At 44.3% G+C, this 14,986-nt stretch overlaps 8 protein-coding genes across 8 annotated transcripts; 3 read left to right on the top strand and 5 right to left on the bottom strand.

The window, feature by feature from the left end:
- Positions 1 to 110: 110 nt before the first annotated feature.
- Positions 111 to 1,309, top strand: LOC128723858 (cAMP-dependent protein kinase catalytic subunit alpha-like). Its single transcript, XM_053817624.1, has 3 exons — positions 111 to 284; positions 350 to 745; positions 818 to 1,309. Exons 1-3 carry the CDS (start codon positions 111 to 113, stop codon positions 1,307 to 1,309), a joined length of 1,062 nt encoding a protein of 353 aa, XP_053673599.1.
- A 228-nt stretch (positions 1,310 to 1,537) lies between these two features.
- Positions 1,538 to 2,397, bottom strand: LOC128723859 (uncharacterized). Its single transcript, XM_053817626.1, has 3 exons — positions 2,381 to 2,397; positions 2,140 to 2,317; positions 1,538 to 2,065 (listed from the first exon to the last, which is right to left on the bottom strand). The coding sequence occupies exons 1-3, from the start codon at positions 2,395 to 2,397 to the stop codon at positions 1,538 to 1,540; spliced, it is 723 nt and encodes a 240-aa protein (XP_053673601.1).
- A 921-nt stretch (positions 2,398 to 3,318) lies between these two features.
- Positions 3,319 to 5,312, top strand: LOC128723675 (RING finger protein 121). Its single transcript, XM_053817437.1, has 5 exons — positions 3,319 to 3,351; positions 3,422 to 3,456; positions 3,695 to 3,836; positions 4,009 to 4,628; positions 4,701 to 5,312. Exons 1-5 carry the CDS (start codon positions 3,319 to 3,321, stop codon positions 4,819 to 4,821), a joined length of 951 nt encoding a protein of 316 aa, XP_053673412.1. The 3' UTR covers positions 4,822 to 5,312.
- Positions 5,313 to 5,382: 70 nt separating this feature from the next.
- On the bottom strand, positions 5,383 to 6,997 carry LOC128723860 (pyridine nucleotide-disulfide oxidoreductase domain-containing protein 1). Its single transcript, XM_053817627.1, has one exon. It carries the CDS (start codon positions 6,995 to 6,997, stop codon positions 5,555 to 5,557), a length of 1,443 nt encoding a protein of 480 aa, XP_053673602.1. The 3' UTR covers positions 5,383 to 5,554.
- Positions 6,998 to 7,042: 45 nt separating this feature from the next.
- On the bottom strand, positions 7,043 to 7,797 carry LOC128726031 (28S ribosomal protein S18b, mitochondrial). Its single transcript, XM_053819812.1, has one exon. The coding sequence runs from the start codon at positions 7,795 to 7,797 to the stop codon at positions 7,141 to 7,143; it is 657 nt and encodes a 218-aa protein (XP_053675787.1). The 3' UTR covers positions 7,043 to 7,140.
- A 592-nt stretch (positions 7,798 to 8,389) lies between these two features.
- LOC128727704 (apoptosis-inducing factor 1, mitochondrial) lies at positions 8,390 to 11,264 on the top strand. The gene is made up of 4 exons (XM_053821643.1): positions 8,390 to 8,515; positions 8,622 to 8,665; positions 9,257 to 10,529; positions 10,593 to 11,264. Exons 1-4 carry the CDS (start codon positions 8,428 to 8,430, stop codon positions 11,090 to 11,092), a joined length of 1,905 nt encoding a protein of 634 aa, XP_053677618.1. The 5' UTR covers positions 8,390 to 8,427; the 3' UTR covers positions 11,093 to 11,264.
- LOC128727705 (transcription initiation factor TFIID subunit 13) lies at positions 11,228 to 11,878 on the bottom strand. Its single transcript, XM_053821644.1, has 2 exons — positions 11,734 to 11,878; positions 11,228 to 11,650 (listed from the first exon to the last, which is right to left on the bottom strand). The coding sequence occupies exons 1-2, from the start codon at positions 11,773 to 11,775 to the stop codon at positions 11,291 to 11,293; spliced, it is 402 nt and encodes a 133-aa protein (XP_053677619.1). The 5' UTR covers positions 11,776 to 11,878; the 3' UTR covers positions 11,228 to 11,290.
- Positions 11,879 to 12,521: 643 nt separating this feature from the next.
- LOC128723861 (protein nessun dorma) lies at positions 12,522 to 14,541 on the bottom strand. The gene is made up of 2 exons (XM_053817628.1): positions 12,582 to 14,541; positions 12,522 to 12,526 (listed from the first exon to the last, which is right to left on the bottom strand). Exons 1-2 carry the CDS (start codon positions 14,539 to 14,541, stop codon positions 12,522 to 12,524), a joined length of 1,965 nt encoding a protein of 654 aa, XP_053673603.1.
- Between the last annotated feature and the right edge of the window lie 445 nt (positions 14,542 to 14,986).

Here is a 14,986-nt window from a genome sequence, read left to right on the forward strand (position 1 = left end):
CACATAACCTACACTTTATCGACAGCAGGTGTACGTCGAAAAATACGTGATCGTAGTAGGCCACCAAGTCAGGCACTAGCGCAACGTTTTTCAAACCATAGGTTTACAAAATGAAGACAGATCCGGTGCAAAAGTTTGCTTCCAATAGCGACTACAATCAAACATTGAACCGCCTGAGAGTGGAATTCGAACGGCGATATAATGACCATCAACAGGCATCAATCGTTGCGATGAATGAGTACGAATTTTTAAACACCCTAGGTTCGGGTGCCTTTGGTACCGTGGTAAGCGAGCACAAACGGCAAAAAAGAATTCATATTTTACACTTTTTTAACATTTTCATAACTAGAAACTTGTTAAACGAAAATCCAGTGGAGAATTCTTTGCAATGAAAATTCTATCTAAAGAAAAGATCATTCAACAGAAACAGTTACAGCACACCAATGACGAGAAGCGAATTTTGCAGAGCATTCACTTTCCGTTCGTCGTGAATTTGAACACGTGCCATAAGGACAATTCCTACATCTACCTCGTTATGCCATTCGTCAATGGGGGCGAGATGTTTACGCTGTTGCGACGGTCTCGCAGATTTTCCGAAGCACAAGCAATCTTTTACGGGGCTCAGGTTGCACTCGCCCTAGAGTATCTACACTCGTGCAATCTCGTTTATCGCGACTTGAAGCCGGAAAACCTGCTCATTGATTACAGGGGATATGTGAAGGTCACGGACTTCGGGTTTTGTAAGGTAATTGCTCTGTAAATCGACAGGATGTTTAGCTGAATGCCGCAAAACACTTTTTTATGGATTTTAATTCAGTTAATAAGAGACCGAACCTGGACGCTTTGTGGTACGCCAGAGTACATCGCTCCTGAAATAATCCAGGCCAAGGGGTATGGAAAAAGCGTCGATTGGTGGTCCTTCGGAGTGTTACTGTACGAAATGTCGGCCGGATACTCGCCGTTCTATGTGAACAGTGCCGACCAGATGGCCCTGTTCGAGCGTATCTGTAAAGCGAAGTACAAGTTCCCAAAAACCTTTCCTCCTGATCTCAGTGATCTGGTGGCGCATTTGCTGCAGACGGATCTCTCGAGGCGCTACGGGAACTTGCGAAACGGCGTCTGCGACATCAAACGGCACGTGTGGTTCAAGTCGATCAACTGGTACGCTCTGCTAAACCGTGAACTGACCCCGCCATACATTCCGAGGCTGCAAGGACCGGGTGATACCACATTGTTTGATTCCTACGAAGAGCAAAGACTCAAGGTAGCTTCAAAGTGCCAGTATGTGAAGGAGTTTGCGGATTTTTAACGTTGACGATTTTATTAATTTATCGAGAAATTCTTCTCATGTCCATTATTTGGGCACGTTTTATAAATATGATGAAAGAAAGAAAATTTATGCAATTTCGATTGAGCACATATTTTATAAATATGATTACTGGAAGAGAAATGAACGCATCCCTCTATCTCTATCTGTTGGCTGAAAATATTCATTGGTCCAGCCAGATACACCTTGACTCCGAACTTTCAAAACTGCTCAAAATTGTGGAACTTTTAGACTAATGGAGCGTCCAAAACGGGACGTGATGCGTCTAAGGACGCTATCATCCCGATCCACCCGTTCGGTACGCATCGTTGAGACTATTTTCGATGCTGAACCCTTGGGTTTACTATTCTTCAGCACCTTTCCTGTCGATACAACCGGTGGCGTTCGTTTCTCTTTCGTGCGGCTGTTGCGCGTCGTCGGTGCTTTATTTGCCTGCGGAGGTGATGGCGTTTTCTGGATTTCTTCTGGCTGGTGATTCAGTATATCATCTGAATTCACGATGTTGGAATCTCGTTGCTCAACCTCCATCTGATGTTCAAGTAACTTCTCAGTCAACAGTGTCGGAATAGAGTTGTTATTCACAAAATCAGCGTTCAAATCTAACTGCGTCTCGAAGCTATGGTTGGGAGAATTGGGAGGAGCCTCCGTTTGTGAGAAATCGAAGAAATCCCCCACTTCTATCCTCGATATAGCGGCAGTGGGAAATACGTATGGATGAGACTCTAGAGCGTGGGCATTCTTGCGGAAGAAATAGATTGAGAACACAAAATTACTTTACGGAAAGGATCACAGCGAAGAGAGAAAGTGCTTACCATATCCATGCAGGTCGTAAATGTTTCGAAACAAACGACGCAAAATGGTTTAAGATGCATCTTCATATGTGTAATCATGCTAAGTCGCGTATGAAGATAATAGTCGCACAAATAGCAGTAGAACTTTGGCCCACGGACAGAATTTTGCAGCGTCAATGTTGTCAGCGTTTCCATGTAACTCTAGAAAATACAATGTAAATAATAAATCCCAACGAATTTCGGCCTTAAAAGAGTAACTTACATGACTAATCGTAACATGTTGATGATGGCGGCACTCAGGTGCCAAACAACTTTGATTGTTTAGTAAATAAGTTGATGTCGACATCAATTTATGGTCGGCTTCTTCATCACTGCAACAGACATCCTCTGGTTTAATTTCCAACATAGGTAATTGCGAAAGATTCGTTTCAAGCGACATTTGGTTGGTTTTAATAGAATGAACAGCTAATTGCATAAGTAAACCACAATCCTGCAAAACTACCGATTACTGTTAGATTCACCGTTTACTAAGATGGCGGTTATATTTTTTATCCCAAGCTCATCGTCCATTTTCAAATTCACAGCTTGCAGGACGTTCTGTCATTGTACTATATTACTTCCACATTTAGATTCGATGGGTAACTCCATTTACAAGTTGCTAAACAGATTCTAATGAATAATAAAATTAAACTTAAAAAAAGCGTAGCTTTCTAATCCAATAAAATTCGCTTAAAAACCGCAGGAAATATTGCTTAGTTATTTATGAGTGATTTTGATCAATCATGCACATATAAACCTTATTCAATTTTTTCCTTAATTTACAATAAGAATTATAAAGTTTTTCAAATAAGTATTAAAATAAGTTATTTGAAAAAAAAATTTTAAATGTTGATGTCACAAACAAAAGTGCCGGCAACACTGAAAATCTCACTACAGTGAGATAAATTGCTCACTTTGTAAAACGTCTTTGGCTACTGTCGAATGGTTCAGCTTTCAGTTTTTTTCATATCAAAACAATTTTCAACGTAGCGACTGGTTCCTTGTTATTACCCTTGCCTCGCAAGATGATGGCGATTATAAGCAGTTAATACAATTGATCTCAGTAAAACAGTGAATGATAGCGCGTGGAGATTGCTAAACAGAAGAACCAGTGTTTCAGTGCATCAACACGGGCCCAGAACGGCCAAACGGACGGCCATCATGAACCTCCACGAGCCGGTAGATCCCAACAAGGTACGAAATTGTCGAATATTTCTTTTTAATTCTTAATGAGACAATAATTGTGTATCGGTTATCAATACAGCCTTTCGAGGAGCTAACGCCGGAAGAAAAAATGAGGTAAATATATGTGTGATAATCGATGCGTGTGTGCTCGTGCCGGGCATTTTTTTATTGATTCTTTTATTATCGGCACTGACCGTTTGTCTCACGAGTGTTCAATGACTCAACTAATACATTATCTTCATATTATCCTAAAATGTTCTGTTGTTGATTGTTTTTATTGCAATTTTCAATTAAATTAAACTATTGTATTTTTCTCTTTATGGCGATGTCGCATCATAACAAACAACCATAGGCTGGAGCATATCAAAATGTATGAAAAACACAAGGGCCATGAATCCATGCACATGGAGATGGTGGTGATACTGCTAGTCACGCTGATAATCGCTCAAGTAGTACTAGTCGAATGGAAGAAGCGACACTACAGGTCCTACTCGGTATGTAAAGCATGTAGGTTAGAGCTTTACAACCGAAAATAATCCAATTATCTGTTGCACCTAATACGTGGATGATTTTTTGGTTTATGATTGAAAACCAAACAAATTTAACGTAGTTTTTGTTGAACGTTTCTTAAAAACAGCATATTGAATTATTTCTCTTTCTCTCCAGTTAATGACTCTGCTTGCGCTATGGATAATACCATTCCTGCTCAGCTTGCGCAGTCAGTACTGGCGGTTTATCTTCTTCTGGTTAATATTCAGCTGCATAACAGGGTTGGTGATGCGAAAAGCGCTCCGTAAACCGATTTCCGGCACTACACCGCGGCTGGTATACAAATGGTTCTACTTCATTTACAAGCTTAGCTACGGACTTGGCATTATTGGTTACATCGTGATGATGTTCACCTTTTTTGGTGTCAATTTTATCTTCAACCAACCACCGCACACGTGGATGGATGTCGGGTTGTTGCTCGTTTTCTACGGTCTCTATTATGGCGTGCTCGGGCGCGACATATCGGAAATTTGCGCCGACAAGATGGCATGTCATATCGGGTACTACACGCCAAAAGGGATTCCTACGCGACATCTCGAGCGGAATGTCTGTGCGGTGTGCGGCAACCAGCTGCTAACGGATGTGAACGAATCCGGTGTGATCGAGAACACGTACAAGCTGACCTGTGATCATGTGTTTCACGAGTTTTGCATCCGCGGTTGGTGCATCGTGGGGAAGAAACAAACCTGCCCGTACTGCAAGGAGAAGGTGGATTTGAAGAAAATGTTTTGCAATCCGTAAGTGCCAAACGGTTCAACATTTGATCCATGTTGGTTAACTTTTAGCTTCGATGCATGCCTTTTTTTCAGTTGGGAACGACCGCACGTGCTGTACGGGCAGCTGCTGGACTGGATTCGGTGGTTGGTGGCATGGCAGCCACTGATACTGTTCATCGTACAAGGCATCAATTGGATGCTGGGACTGGAGTAGATAATTTATCAGATTATCCGTTTAGATTGTGTCATCAGTACGTCCGCTGTCTCATCAGTATGTTTTATTGTAGAGTTTTCCTACTTTTAATCGAAACCAAAAATACCATTCGAGTGCTGGTTCTCGGTGGAACTGCCGCTGCTTAGGTTGTAAACCTTTATTTTGACACAATGTACAACGCTGTATTTGACTAACCTATATGAAAACGATGCAACATGGAATGCTTCATTCTGAGTGCAAACGTTATCATTCTGAGTGCAAACGTTATCATCATCGACAACGCTGGGCGTGCAACTGTTAGGATATTTATAATTTATAAAGTTTGCGTGCAAGCAGACCAATCTAGCATTCGAGTGCGACGAGGATAAAAGTAGGACTAATCCTTTGTTCGTTATGTTGGTAAGTTGTACAAGGTCTGCAGAAACTGAAATCACAGTGGATTTGAATACGACATCATATAATACTATCGATTTCAAATAAACAAACGAAAGCACCAGTTTTTGTGGTCTTCGATTTATTAGTTATTACATTTTTCAACTAATGTTGCGACATCGTCTCTGCGCGTTGGAAATTTCATTCCTTACCATACCTTTCTAAATTCCATCTTGTGTTAAGCTTGCAGCAATTCCAGCAAGTATGCTGGGTGTACCAACGTCTAACGATGCCTTCGTGCTACAATCCGATACGCATGAGGGAAGTACGCGATATCATCTCATATCAACCGCAGCGCGCCTCAATCGAAGTAATCTTCGATATCGATATCAGGATCTAGGAGCTCCTCCCCATAGGGGGACAAGTCCAGCTGATTCAGTATCAAATTTTCGCACGTTTCCTCCAGCCCCGTTTCGCCCACCAGCAGCGCTCCCTGCAACCGTCCGTCGACCAGCACGAACTTGATGTACTCTAGCCCGGGAGTCATGCGAAGCAACACCTCGTACTTATCGTTCAAACCCTGCCCATTATAACGCCCCAGCAGGACCACCTGATAACCGAAGAGGGTCGTCACGTGGTTGAACAGCTCGAAGCAAAAATCCTGATAGATCTCTTCGCCCGCTCGCTTTGCTGCCATACTGCGAGCAGCCATTGCGCCCATCTGGCGGGCCTGTGTCCACAGGCGCATCTGGAACCACTGCGGTGCGTGATCCCATCCGGCGTAACAGACATCCCCAGCTGCATAGATATCGTCTACGGATGTCTCCATCGACCAGCCAACGAAGATGCCACCGTCTGGGCCAAGCTTGAACGGTTGATCACATCCGCCGGTCCAGCTGATGGAGGGAACGACACCCGTGGCGGACACAACGAAATCACACTCAATCATGGTGCCATCGGACAGGTGTACCTGCAGTTCGTCAGTCTTCTCTTCTATGGCCGTTACTTCTACGGATTGGTGAATGATTACTTTACCGTCGCTTTCAGCTTTCTCTCCATGCTTCCGTATATCGAAGGCACGGTGCCAATCTGGTCCCAACGCGGCTCCCCCTTTGCCAGCACCAATAGCAGAGCTCTCGCCACCATCGTCTTGCTCGGTGTAGCGCATCCTTTTGTAGACCGTTTGTTCACCGCCCGCCTGGTCCTTTTTAGACAATCGCTCGCGGAAAAACGTGGCCGCTCCAGAATCGACGAATGTGGAACTAATGTACGCATCTTTTATTACCCAATGAATCTGTTCCATTCCTCCCACTTCGTACACCAATTCCGATGCTATGCCACCGTTACCGACGACCACCAGGCGGGTTGCGGTGTGGATACGCTTACGAAATTCTTCCACCGACTCCGTATCACGAATGCCAATTACGTTAGCACTGCCCTTGGCTTTATCGATAATGTTTGGCCTTGCACCAGTGCAAAGGCAAAGATACCGATACGTGATGCATCTTCCCGCGGCTGTTCGTATCGAGTGGCGATGGCTGGCAATCGAATCGAGATGGTCCTGTAACACGTCGACGTTGCCTTTCGATGAAAGTTCCGCGGTGCTTTTCTCTTCCACGTCGAAGCGGTTTAGAATTTTTCCCAGCGGAACCACATTGGTGACCGCTTTCACAAGGGTGGATTCCGTTAAGAGCAAAATATTGTCAGCTGGATCAACACGCAGAAGCGCCAACGTTTCGGCACATGTTACGCCGGCTATACCGCCTCCAACGACAACGTACGTGTAGGAGAATTCAGAAGCCATTGCAATACGCGATGGTAGATATTTTGGGAATCAAATATTGTTTTTTTGCACCACTAGTCAAAATGCAGCACACTACACGAATCGTCTTATTATTAGCTAGTTGTATAATTTTTGTTTTACTTAACTATCTACAATCGCAAGGTCTACTTCGAAGAAGTGTTGGCCTTTACGGGATAGTATTCACTGTAATCGTACTCCCGGAAGGGCACATCGAACGTTAGCATTCCCCGATCCATCGCCCTCTCGACGGCAACTAGCAGCTGGGTGTGTTTCTTCTGGCACAACCCTGTAACCTGGTAGCTCAGTACCTCTCCCGTTTGCGGCGAAATGAATTGCTTCAGTAAATCAATGTTGTTGTGATCTAGCACCAGATACTCATCGCGACAGATGGGACAAGGATTTCCCGTCGAGATGCGACCCTTGCGGATGCACGTTTTTCGTGTCAAATTCGGTGGAATAGGTCCCTTGTGGTTTCTGCGATATTGCTTCCACACCGGTGCCCCCTGGTACGTTTGTTGGTACGCTTCACTGGCCAGATATCTAATGCTTGTTTCCACCGGGATCAGCCTTGTGCGATCTTTTGGATCATCAATTGGTTCCTTGGAAGCGGTCGTATCGCCATCCTCCTGTGCGGTTTCTTCTTCTGCAGTCACTGCTTCCGATTGCTCGTTTTCCGGTTTTGTGGCGCGACGCTGGAGTGCCGTTGACGAAAGGGCTCTAGTTTGGCCGGCCCCAATCGTTAGTAAGCTTTGGCGATAAATGGAAATTATTTCACTCCCGATTAATCGCAACACTGACATTGTGGTTGACGGCTGAACTCGTTTACTGTGACGTAATACGGCTAGTTCAAATGTTTCTCGGCGTACGAAATGTACTTATGCTGAAACAAGTAACATAATTCGTATGATACAATTGAAGACTGATCATTTAACCTTTCTTTTCGAATTCCAGAATAAAGAAATCCATTGAAAATGCACCTTTTTGCCAAAATACACGTACCGGTTTCAGATCCCGTGCGATCGATTCGAGGAGTGTAAATTGACGTCCAATTTGCCATCCACGTTTGGCTCTGTTATGATAGGCGCATAAGGATTTGAATTAACTTTTACCGAAAAACTTCTTATGCGGTTGTCGACACGCTACAAAAATAATATGTTCTCTTCATAATATAGCATAAACGTTAAAATAGCTTCTCAGGAATTAAGAATGATGTATAATTGATAAATATCTGCAATACTTTTTACGAAAATTCAAAGTAGCAATGCTCAGCACGCAGCCAGTTTATTTTTGACAGTTTCTAGAAGCAATCCAGCGCAGTGCGCGATTGGGCAATCGCTTGAACAACAAATAGATCAAGTACTCAGCGAAACGAATCCTCGCAACGTGCGCGGTGAGAATCCCAAATTTTTAGCTTGTAATTTGTTCCCGTGATGCTTTCGGTATCCCGCGTTGCGGTCGGGAACGCACGACACGTGCATCCATCCATGGCACGCGTGAGGAAACACGTTCTTGCTGGAGGTTAGTACGCCGGAGGCTGATGTAACCATGCCTAAATGTGTACTAGAGAATCGATTTATTGATTTTCTGACCGAATCCTTTTCTGCATACAAATGCTTATTTTTAGGTTTCACACAGACTTTTGGCGGACGACGATGGATTTCGCTCAAGGTAAATCAATGTCTTCAAGCCAAAGAATCGGCATTAAGTCGTCAAAGAGGGCAACCGGTGAATACTAATGATACCGAAACAAACGATCCACGTTGGGGCATCGACGACGATTCAGAGACTCCAAATTCAAGTACCATTATCACGCCGTGCGATGAAAAACGGCGCATTCCCATGATGGGTGAATTGATACAATTTCCGAACGATCCCAGCCCGTATCCAGCTCCCCCAAGACGGCACGTGTCGATAAACAGATTTTTTCAGGTTCATTCATCATTCTTTGAACAACAACGCGATTCTTTAATAAGTTCATTTTGCTTTGAGTTATCTGATGGTTACTTTCCAATTTAACATTCCTTCATTCTCAGTCGAAAACGGTTCAAACGGTACCGGATCCTGTGTTGGTATCATGTGAAAAGTGCGAAGATACAGAAAATTTTGTAGAGGAATCGAACCTACTCGTTGGAGTGGAGGTGTTTATGAGACTATGAAACTCCTACGTGGATGCATAGATTTTGTTTTTTGCATTTAGACTTACAATGTTGAACATAATGCTTACATTTTTTTGTGTTTTCCATCTCTTTCACACTTTAGGAAACAGATCAAAAGGGTATACCCACAAGAGGTGGTCCTGCTTGTCTTCCACCTCCACCGCCACCAAAACCGTCCTATACGGGCTACATCCTCGGAGCAATTGCACTAACAGCGGGAGGTTTGGGTCTGGCGTATTACAACGGTCTCTTCGATAGTCCAGCGCCACCAACGCCGTTGGACGATACAAAAGAAGATTCTAAAAGGAAGAAAAAACCATACCCGGCATCGTCCAAAGATCTCCCGAAGCATGTACCTTATCTTCTCATCGGTGGCGGAACAGCCAGCATTGCAGCGTTTCGATCCATCCGTGTGCACGATCCAAAAGCGAAGGTGATGATGATCACAAACGAACTCGAAATGCCATATATGCGCCCACCACTCTCGAAAGAGCTCTGGTTCAACCCGGTTGATGTGGAGCCGCTAAAGTTCCGCCAGTGGAACGGTAGCGAGAGGAGCATCTTTTACGAACCGAACGACTACTACATCGATCCAAGCAAATTGGCCGAAGCTCCGAACGGAGGAGTTGCGGTTGCCCGTGGGTACGAAGTGCAACGGCTGGATGTGGTCAACCGAAAGGCGATCCTGACCGACGGTACGGAAATTTCGTATGACAAGTGTTTAATCGCGACTGGGGCCAGACCGAAAAATCTGCCCGTCTTTGAATCAGCCCCTCGAGCCGTCAGAGAGCGTGTTACTTTGTTCAAGAGTGTGCACGATTTCGAACAGCTAACGGAAAAGCTGGGTGATGGCAGTCGGGTAGCGGTCATTGGCGGAGGATTCCTGGGCAGCGAGCTTGCCTGCGCACTCTCGAAGTCCGAACAAACGCGCAAGCACAAAATTGAAGTATTCCAGCTCTTCCACGAAGGTGGCAATATGGCCAAAATTCTTCCGGAATATCTTAGCAGCTGGACGACGGAGCGTTTGCGGGACGAGGGTGTTAAGGTGTGGCCAAAGACGCAGGTGAAAGCGGTTGAAATGCAGGGCGCCAAGGTGAAGCTAACGCTAATGGACGACAGTATGCTACTGGTGGATCACGTGATAGTCGCCGTTGGTTCAGATCCGAACACAGACCTCGCGAAATCGTCCGGTCTTGAGGTGGACCGTCAGAATGGGGGATTTTTGGTAGATGCTGAGTTGAGAGCGCGATCAAACGTGTTTGTCGCAGGAGATGCGGCCTGTTTTTACGATACCAAGTTCGGACGGCGAAGAGTGGAGCATCACGATCATGCCATCGTATCTGGCCGTTTGGCTGGAGAGAATATGGTTGGATTAAGTGAGTCTGCTGAACCGTCTGTTTGCTTTCTTAGTTTAATTATCTGCTTTCTCTTCCACCCAGATAAACCATACACGCACCAGAGTATGTTTTGGTCGGATCTTGGACCACGGATTAGCTACGAAGCGATCGGTCTAATAGATTCTTCCCTTCCCACGGTGGCCGTTTTTGCTAAACGGACGGCAGAAGAGATGGCTCGAGCGGTTGCGGACGTCGTTTCCGGTGGGAACGAATCCGAAAAATTGCAAGCAGCCAATGCCAACGTCAGCGTTGATGTTAAAAGCGTGTCTGTTGCAACAAGCGAACAAACAGCTTCGGCGCATGTGGCACCGAAAAAGCACGATCGCGAGGGGGAGCCTGAGGATAGCTTCGACAAAGGTGTGATATTTTATCTGCGAGATAAAAAACTGGTCGGGCTTTTACTGTGGAATGTGTTTAATCGCATGGGAACCGCGAGAAAACTGCTTGACCAGCACACCGAATATGACGATTTGAACGAGGTGGCTAAACTATTCAATCTTCACGAACGGCCGGCAGAAAATGAGGAAATCGAGGCGGAGTAGAGCAAAAATCGTATTTAGCTCCTGGGAGTGAGCCGGAAGTAAAAAAGAGCATTTGGGATTGCAGCGTACGGTTAAGCTAAAAATACAAATTCCCGTGTTGCGGTAAATTAAAACTCTTTGTGTAGCATAGCGAAAGTCTTCCATCTTTCTGTTATTATCATTACTTATGGTTCAATACAAAATACTTTCAATATTGTTTTACTTCAGTTTGGCTTCCGCCCCAGCGTACTTGATCTCGTCAAAGGCCTTGCGGGCCCGTTTCAGTTCCTCGTTCATCGTAAGCAGGTCTTTCACGCGGGCATACTTGCGCGAGTTCTTCCGTACAAGGAACACAATGTCCTCGACCTGCACCCGGCCCGTACGTCCGATTTCCATCGCTCGGTGCGTCATCTCGGTTATAAATTCAACCACTAGATCCTCTAGCAGATCAACGCTTTCGGTGTAGGGATTCTGATCGTCGCCGAAGCCGTACATCATGCAGCGCAGTTCCTTGCTAAACAATCGTTTACGACCCGAGGAAGTTTCAATCTGAACCTCGCCAAGATCGTCATCTTCGAACTGAAAGAGGACACCCGTTTACTCTTAAATTTTGTTCATTCATAATTGCTACCGCTTCCCGAATTGTCGGATCAATTCCCTACCTCCGCTTGATCGAACCCTTCCTCTTGCGGATTCGCTGCCATTTTGAGAATAAATTCACTACACAACAAAACCCAGAGATAGTGCACAAAATAAAAATTATTTATTAACTTGGTTTACGCATATACACACGGAATAGAACGGATGTTTTCTAGAAACGTTGGTACAAAAATGTTTATGTTTGCTCTGTTGACAGCTATGCGCATTGACAATTCACGGCTGCATCGAAGTACCTATTGTAAATAGCTGCGTACATGAGATGCTTTGCTTTTCATGGCTGCGTACTATAATTCGATTAATCTTCCATGGGTTCTAGGCTCTGGAAATACAGGAAATAAGATTTTAAGTAGACTTTTGAATATAAAATAGCCTAAACTCTAAATGTACTGAACATATCACGAAAAATAAGTAATTTACACTCTCGTTTAGTATCATGCATTATCCCGTACCAACTAAACACATAAATCTAAAAGGAAATATTGTACATTACAACAAACGTTCACAACTACTTTTTCCAGTATAATTTTCAAGGACTAACCCTGTTAAAACCAGACTGACTAAGAGCATCAATCGATTTCAATTATAGTATCATCAATTTCTATAACTTGAACGGGACAATCGTTATTCGATTTAAATTGATCGGGAACATCCTCATCCGATTCAACTTGATCGAGAACATCCTCATCCGATTCAACTTGATCGGGAACATCCTCATCTGATCCAACTTGATCCGGAACATCTTCATGCGATGCAACTTGGTCAGGAAAATCGTCATTCGATCCTTCGCTATTCATGCTTAAATTATCTGGATCCTGTAGGAATACTTTAGCATCGGAAATATTTCCCATACTATTCGATTTATAATCGACACTCAAATCCTCCTCGGAATGTGTTAACGAACCGGACACACCCGTATCGTTCGTGGACTCCTCTTCTTCGATCGAATGTGTGGTGTGATTTAAAGCTATTCCAGTACGGGGCGATGGTGTCATGTGCTTGGTGGAAGATAATTTAGAAACCTCAAGAAAAGTGGCACAAAAACTTACATTCGTAGCATCGTAGATGGACTCCTCCTGGAATCCATTGATATCGGGATTATTCACGCCCTGTTCTTCGTTGCCGTTTTCCTCAACAAAGCAGGAGTTATTGAAGCGCTCGCTGAACCCTTTGCGAATCACGAAATTGCCCTTGCCGTTTTCACGGAATTCGCAATTTCCCTCGAAGGTAAACTCGGCTCGTTCAACCGTGTTAAAATCCTCATAAATTTTTGATCTATTGCCAGCTTGATCTTGCGATCCATCCTGACTGCCAACATCATCGTTGAAATCTTCTAGCAGTACGCCATATTGCGAACAATGCGTTACACTGGCGGACTGGAATAAAATACGACACTCATCTAATGTCTCTAGGCCCGTTATACAACGGCTGATGTTCGTATTGATCAGACGGATCGTACAATCATGATTGCTATAGATCCCAGTGGAAAACTCTTTGATGAGGCAATGTTCCAACGTTATGTTACAGTTTCCAAATATTACAATGCCCTGTTTCGTACTCGTGTTCGGTTCTCCGGTGAAGCAACAGTTGCGGAATGTGATGTTTCCCTTTTTGATGACCACACCAGTGCGTACGTTTGAACAATCGAGGTGAACGTTTTCCACTGTAAAATCTCCATCAATAGTTAGCAGAACACTGTCGTCGTTTCTAGATACAATGGTAGGGTTAGTTTTTACTGCAGTTTCATAATCGTCCAGGAAACTCGCGCTGCTGACGCCCTTAAATGATCCGCCACCGTTGAGGTATTCAAGGAATTTTATGTCCTGTCGCGTTCCTGGTGGCAAATAAATGATGCTGTCGGGGCTGCAGTGATCGAGCACGTGCTGTAAGGAATCACACATCATCACAGGCATCTTTTGATCCATTATCTGCTTCGCATTCTCGAGGTAGGTCAGTTGTTCATCTACGGTCACGGCCTGCGTGACAATGTACGACAGCGTTGTGCATCCATTGTTAACAGCAACGCCACCAAAACGCACTTTTTCAAAAACGCTTCGCATCGTGGGATTCTCCAGGATGTCGATCTCGTTTTTGATCGCGTTCAAGCGCAAATTTAACTGCAACAAATCGCTCGAACGGCTGTCCTTCAACATGGATGTCTCAGTGTCCTCTTCATCCTCGTCGTTGTCCTCTTCGTCTAGCTCCCGCTCCAGAAACTCTCGCTTTCGCTGAATGTACCGTGCTTCTGCAAGCAGTGCCAGAGCATGAGAGGACAGTCGCCGCGACATGGTTTTATTCTTCAGGTCGAAGCAGAGCCGTATACGCGATTCCAGATGTTTATCAATCCATCCGTGCTCATCTTCGGTGTCGTTATCCCAGGGCATCCACAAATTCTGGTAGAAAAATCGAAGTTTATCGATACAATCGGCCGTGATGTTAACATTAAGCGCAGGGTTAGCTTGATCGCGAAGAGGCCATAGCTCTTCAAGATCAACCGTGATTTGTTCCTCGGGCAGGTGTACATCGTCATCCTGGATGGCTTCGATGATAAAAACCGCCTTCAATTCGTCAAACAGAACCTGATTGACCGTACCGAGCACAACAAGCGGATACTTGACCGATAGTTGCTCACACACCGGTCGGGAAGCCTTCCAGAGTGCTTGCCAACCCGTCGGTTCGATGGCGACCTCGATAAAATTAGTCCACTCGGAACGGATTGCGGAGGCTGGCACATTTGCATCTCCGGAATTGAGCACATTGCTTGTTTCAAGCAACCGGGTAAGATAACTTTTCTTGAATTCGTACACCTCCATTTTAGCGAAGATAAGAAGATGGTAAAATTCGTTGCCACATTCAAACGAACGATCAATTGTGTCAAGCCCACTTAATGACATAAACAATCGTTTTAGTCAAAAGGAACAGAAAGGCCTTTTGAATTTATGTGCTAATTAAAAATACCTTTTAGGAGATCAAATGCCTTATAATTAGTTTATGCATTGAACTTCTGTAATAGTGAGATTTTAATATAACTATATCTTTAAAAGAGCATATTTTTAGACTATAAAGTTTAGAGAGTTTTTAGCTGCCTGATGAAAACGTCATCTTATATCTGAAACAGATTATCTTACCGTTCAACTGTCAAAACTTGGCTGCTGCTTCAGTATCTGAACATTAAAAGTTATAAGCCAAACGTTTGTTACACAAATTCAGGAGTGAAACCATAGCTCATAGAACACGCGTTACAATCAAGTGGAATCA

Source organism: Anopheles nili, chromosome 3 (genome assembly GCF_943737925.1).
Source record: "Anopheles nili chromosome 3, idAnoNiliSN_F5_01, whole genome shotgun sequence".
NCBI lineage: Eukaryota > Metazoa > Arthropoda > Insecta > Diptera > Culicidae > Anopheles > Anopheles nili.

Coding starts and splice junctions, on each gene's coding strand:
- LOC128723858 (XM_053817624.1), top strand. CDS start 111: ATGAAGACAGATCCGGTGCAAAAGTTTGCTTCCAATAGCGACTACAAT. Junction 285..349: donor CGGGTGCCTTTGGTACCGTG/GTAAGCGAGCAC, acceptor TTTCATAACTAG/AAACTTGTTAAACGAAAATC. Junction 746..817: donor CGGACTTCGGGTTTTGTAAG/GTAATTGCTCTG, acceptor ATTTTAATTCAG/TTAATAAGAGACCGAACCTG.
- LOC128723859 (XM_053817626.1), bottom strand. Junction 2,066..2,139: donor TTACGACCTGCATGGATATG/GTAAGCACTTTC, acceptor TTCTTCCGCAAG/AATGCCCACGCTCTAGAGTC.
- LOC128723675 (XM_053817437.1), top strand. CDS start 3,319: ATGAACCTCCACGAGCCGGTAGATCCCAACAAG. Junction 3,457..3,694: donor ACGCCGGAAGAAAAAATGAG/GTAAATATATGT, acceptor AAACAACCATAG/GCTGGAGCATATCAAAATGT. Junction 4,629..4,700: donor AAGAAAATGTTTTGCAATCC/GTAAGTGCCAAA, acceptor CCTTTTTTTCAG/TTGGGAACGACCGCACGTGC.
- LOC128723860 (XM_053817627.1), bottom strand. CDS start 6,997: ATGGCTTCTGAATTCTCCTACACGTACGTTGTCGTTGGAGGCGGTATA.
- LOC128726031 (XM_053819812.1), bottom strand. CDS start 7,797: ATGTCAGTGTTGCGATTAATCGGGAGTGAAATAATTTCCATTTATCGC.
- LOC128727704 (XM_053821643.1), top strand. CDS start 8,428: ATGCTTTCGGTATCCCGCGTTGCGGTCGGGAACGCACGACACGTGCAT. Junction 8,516..8,621: donor GAAACACGTTCTTGCTGGAG/GTTAGTACGCCG, acceptor GCTTATTTTTAG/GTTTCACACAGACTTTTGGC. Junction 8,666..9,256: donor GACGATGGATTTCGCTCAAG/GTAAATCAATGT, acceptor TTCACACTTTAG/GAAACAGATCAAAAGGGTAT.
- LOC128727705 (XM_053821644.1), bottom strand. CDS start 11,775: ATGGCAGCGAATCCGCAAGAGGAAGGGTTCGATCAAGCGGAG. Junction 11,651..11,733: donor AAGGGTTCGATCAAGCGGAG/GTAGGGAATTGA, acceptor GTCCTCTTTCAG/TTCGAAGATGACGATCTTGG.
- LOC128723861 (XM_053817628.1), bottom strand. CDS start 14,541: ATGGAGGTGTACGAATTCAAGAAAAGTTATCTTACCCGGTTGCTTGAA.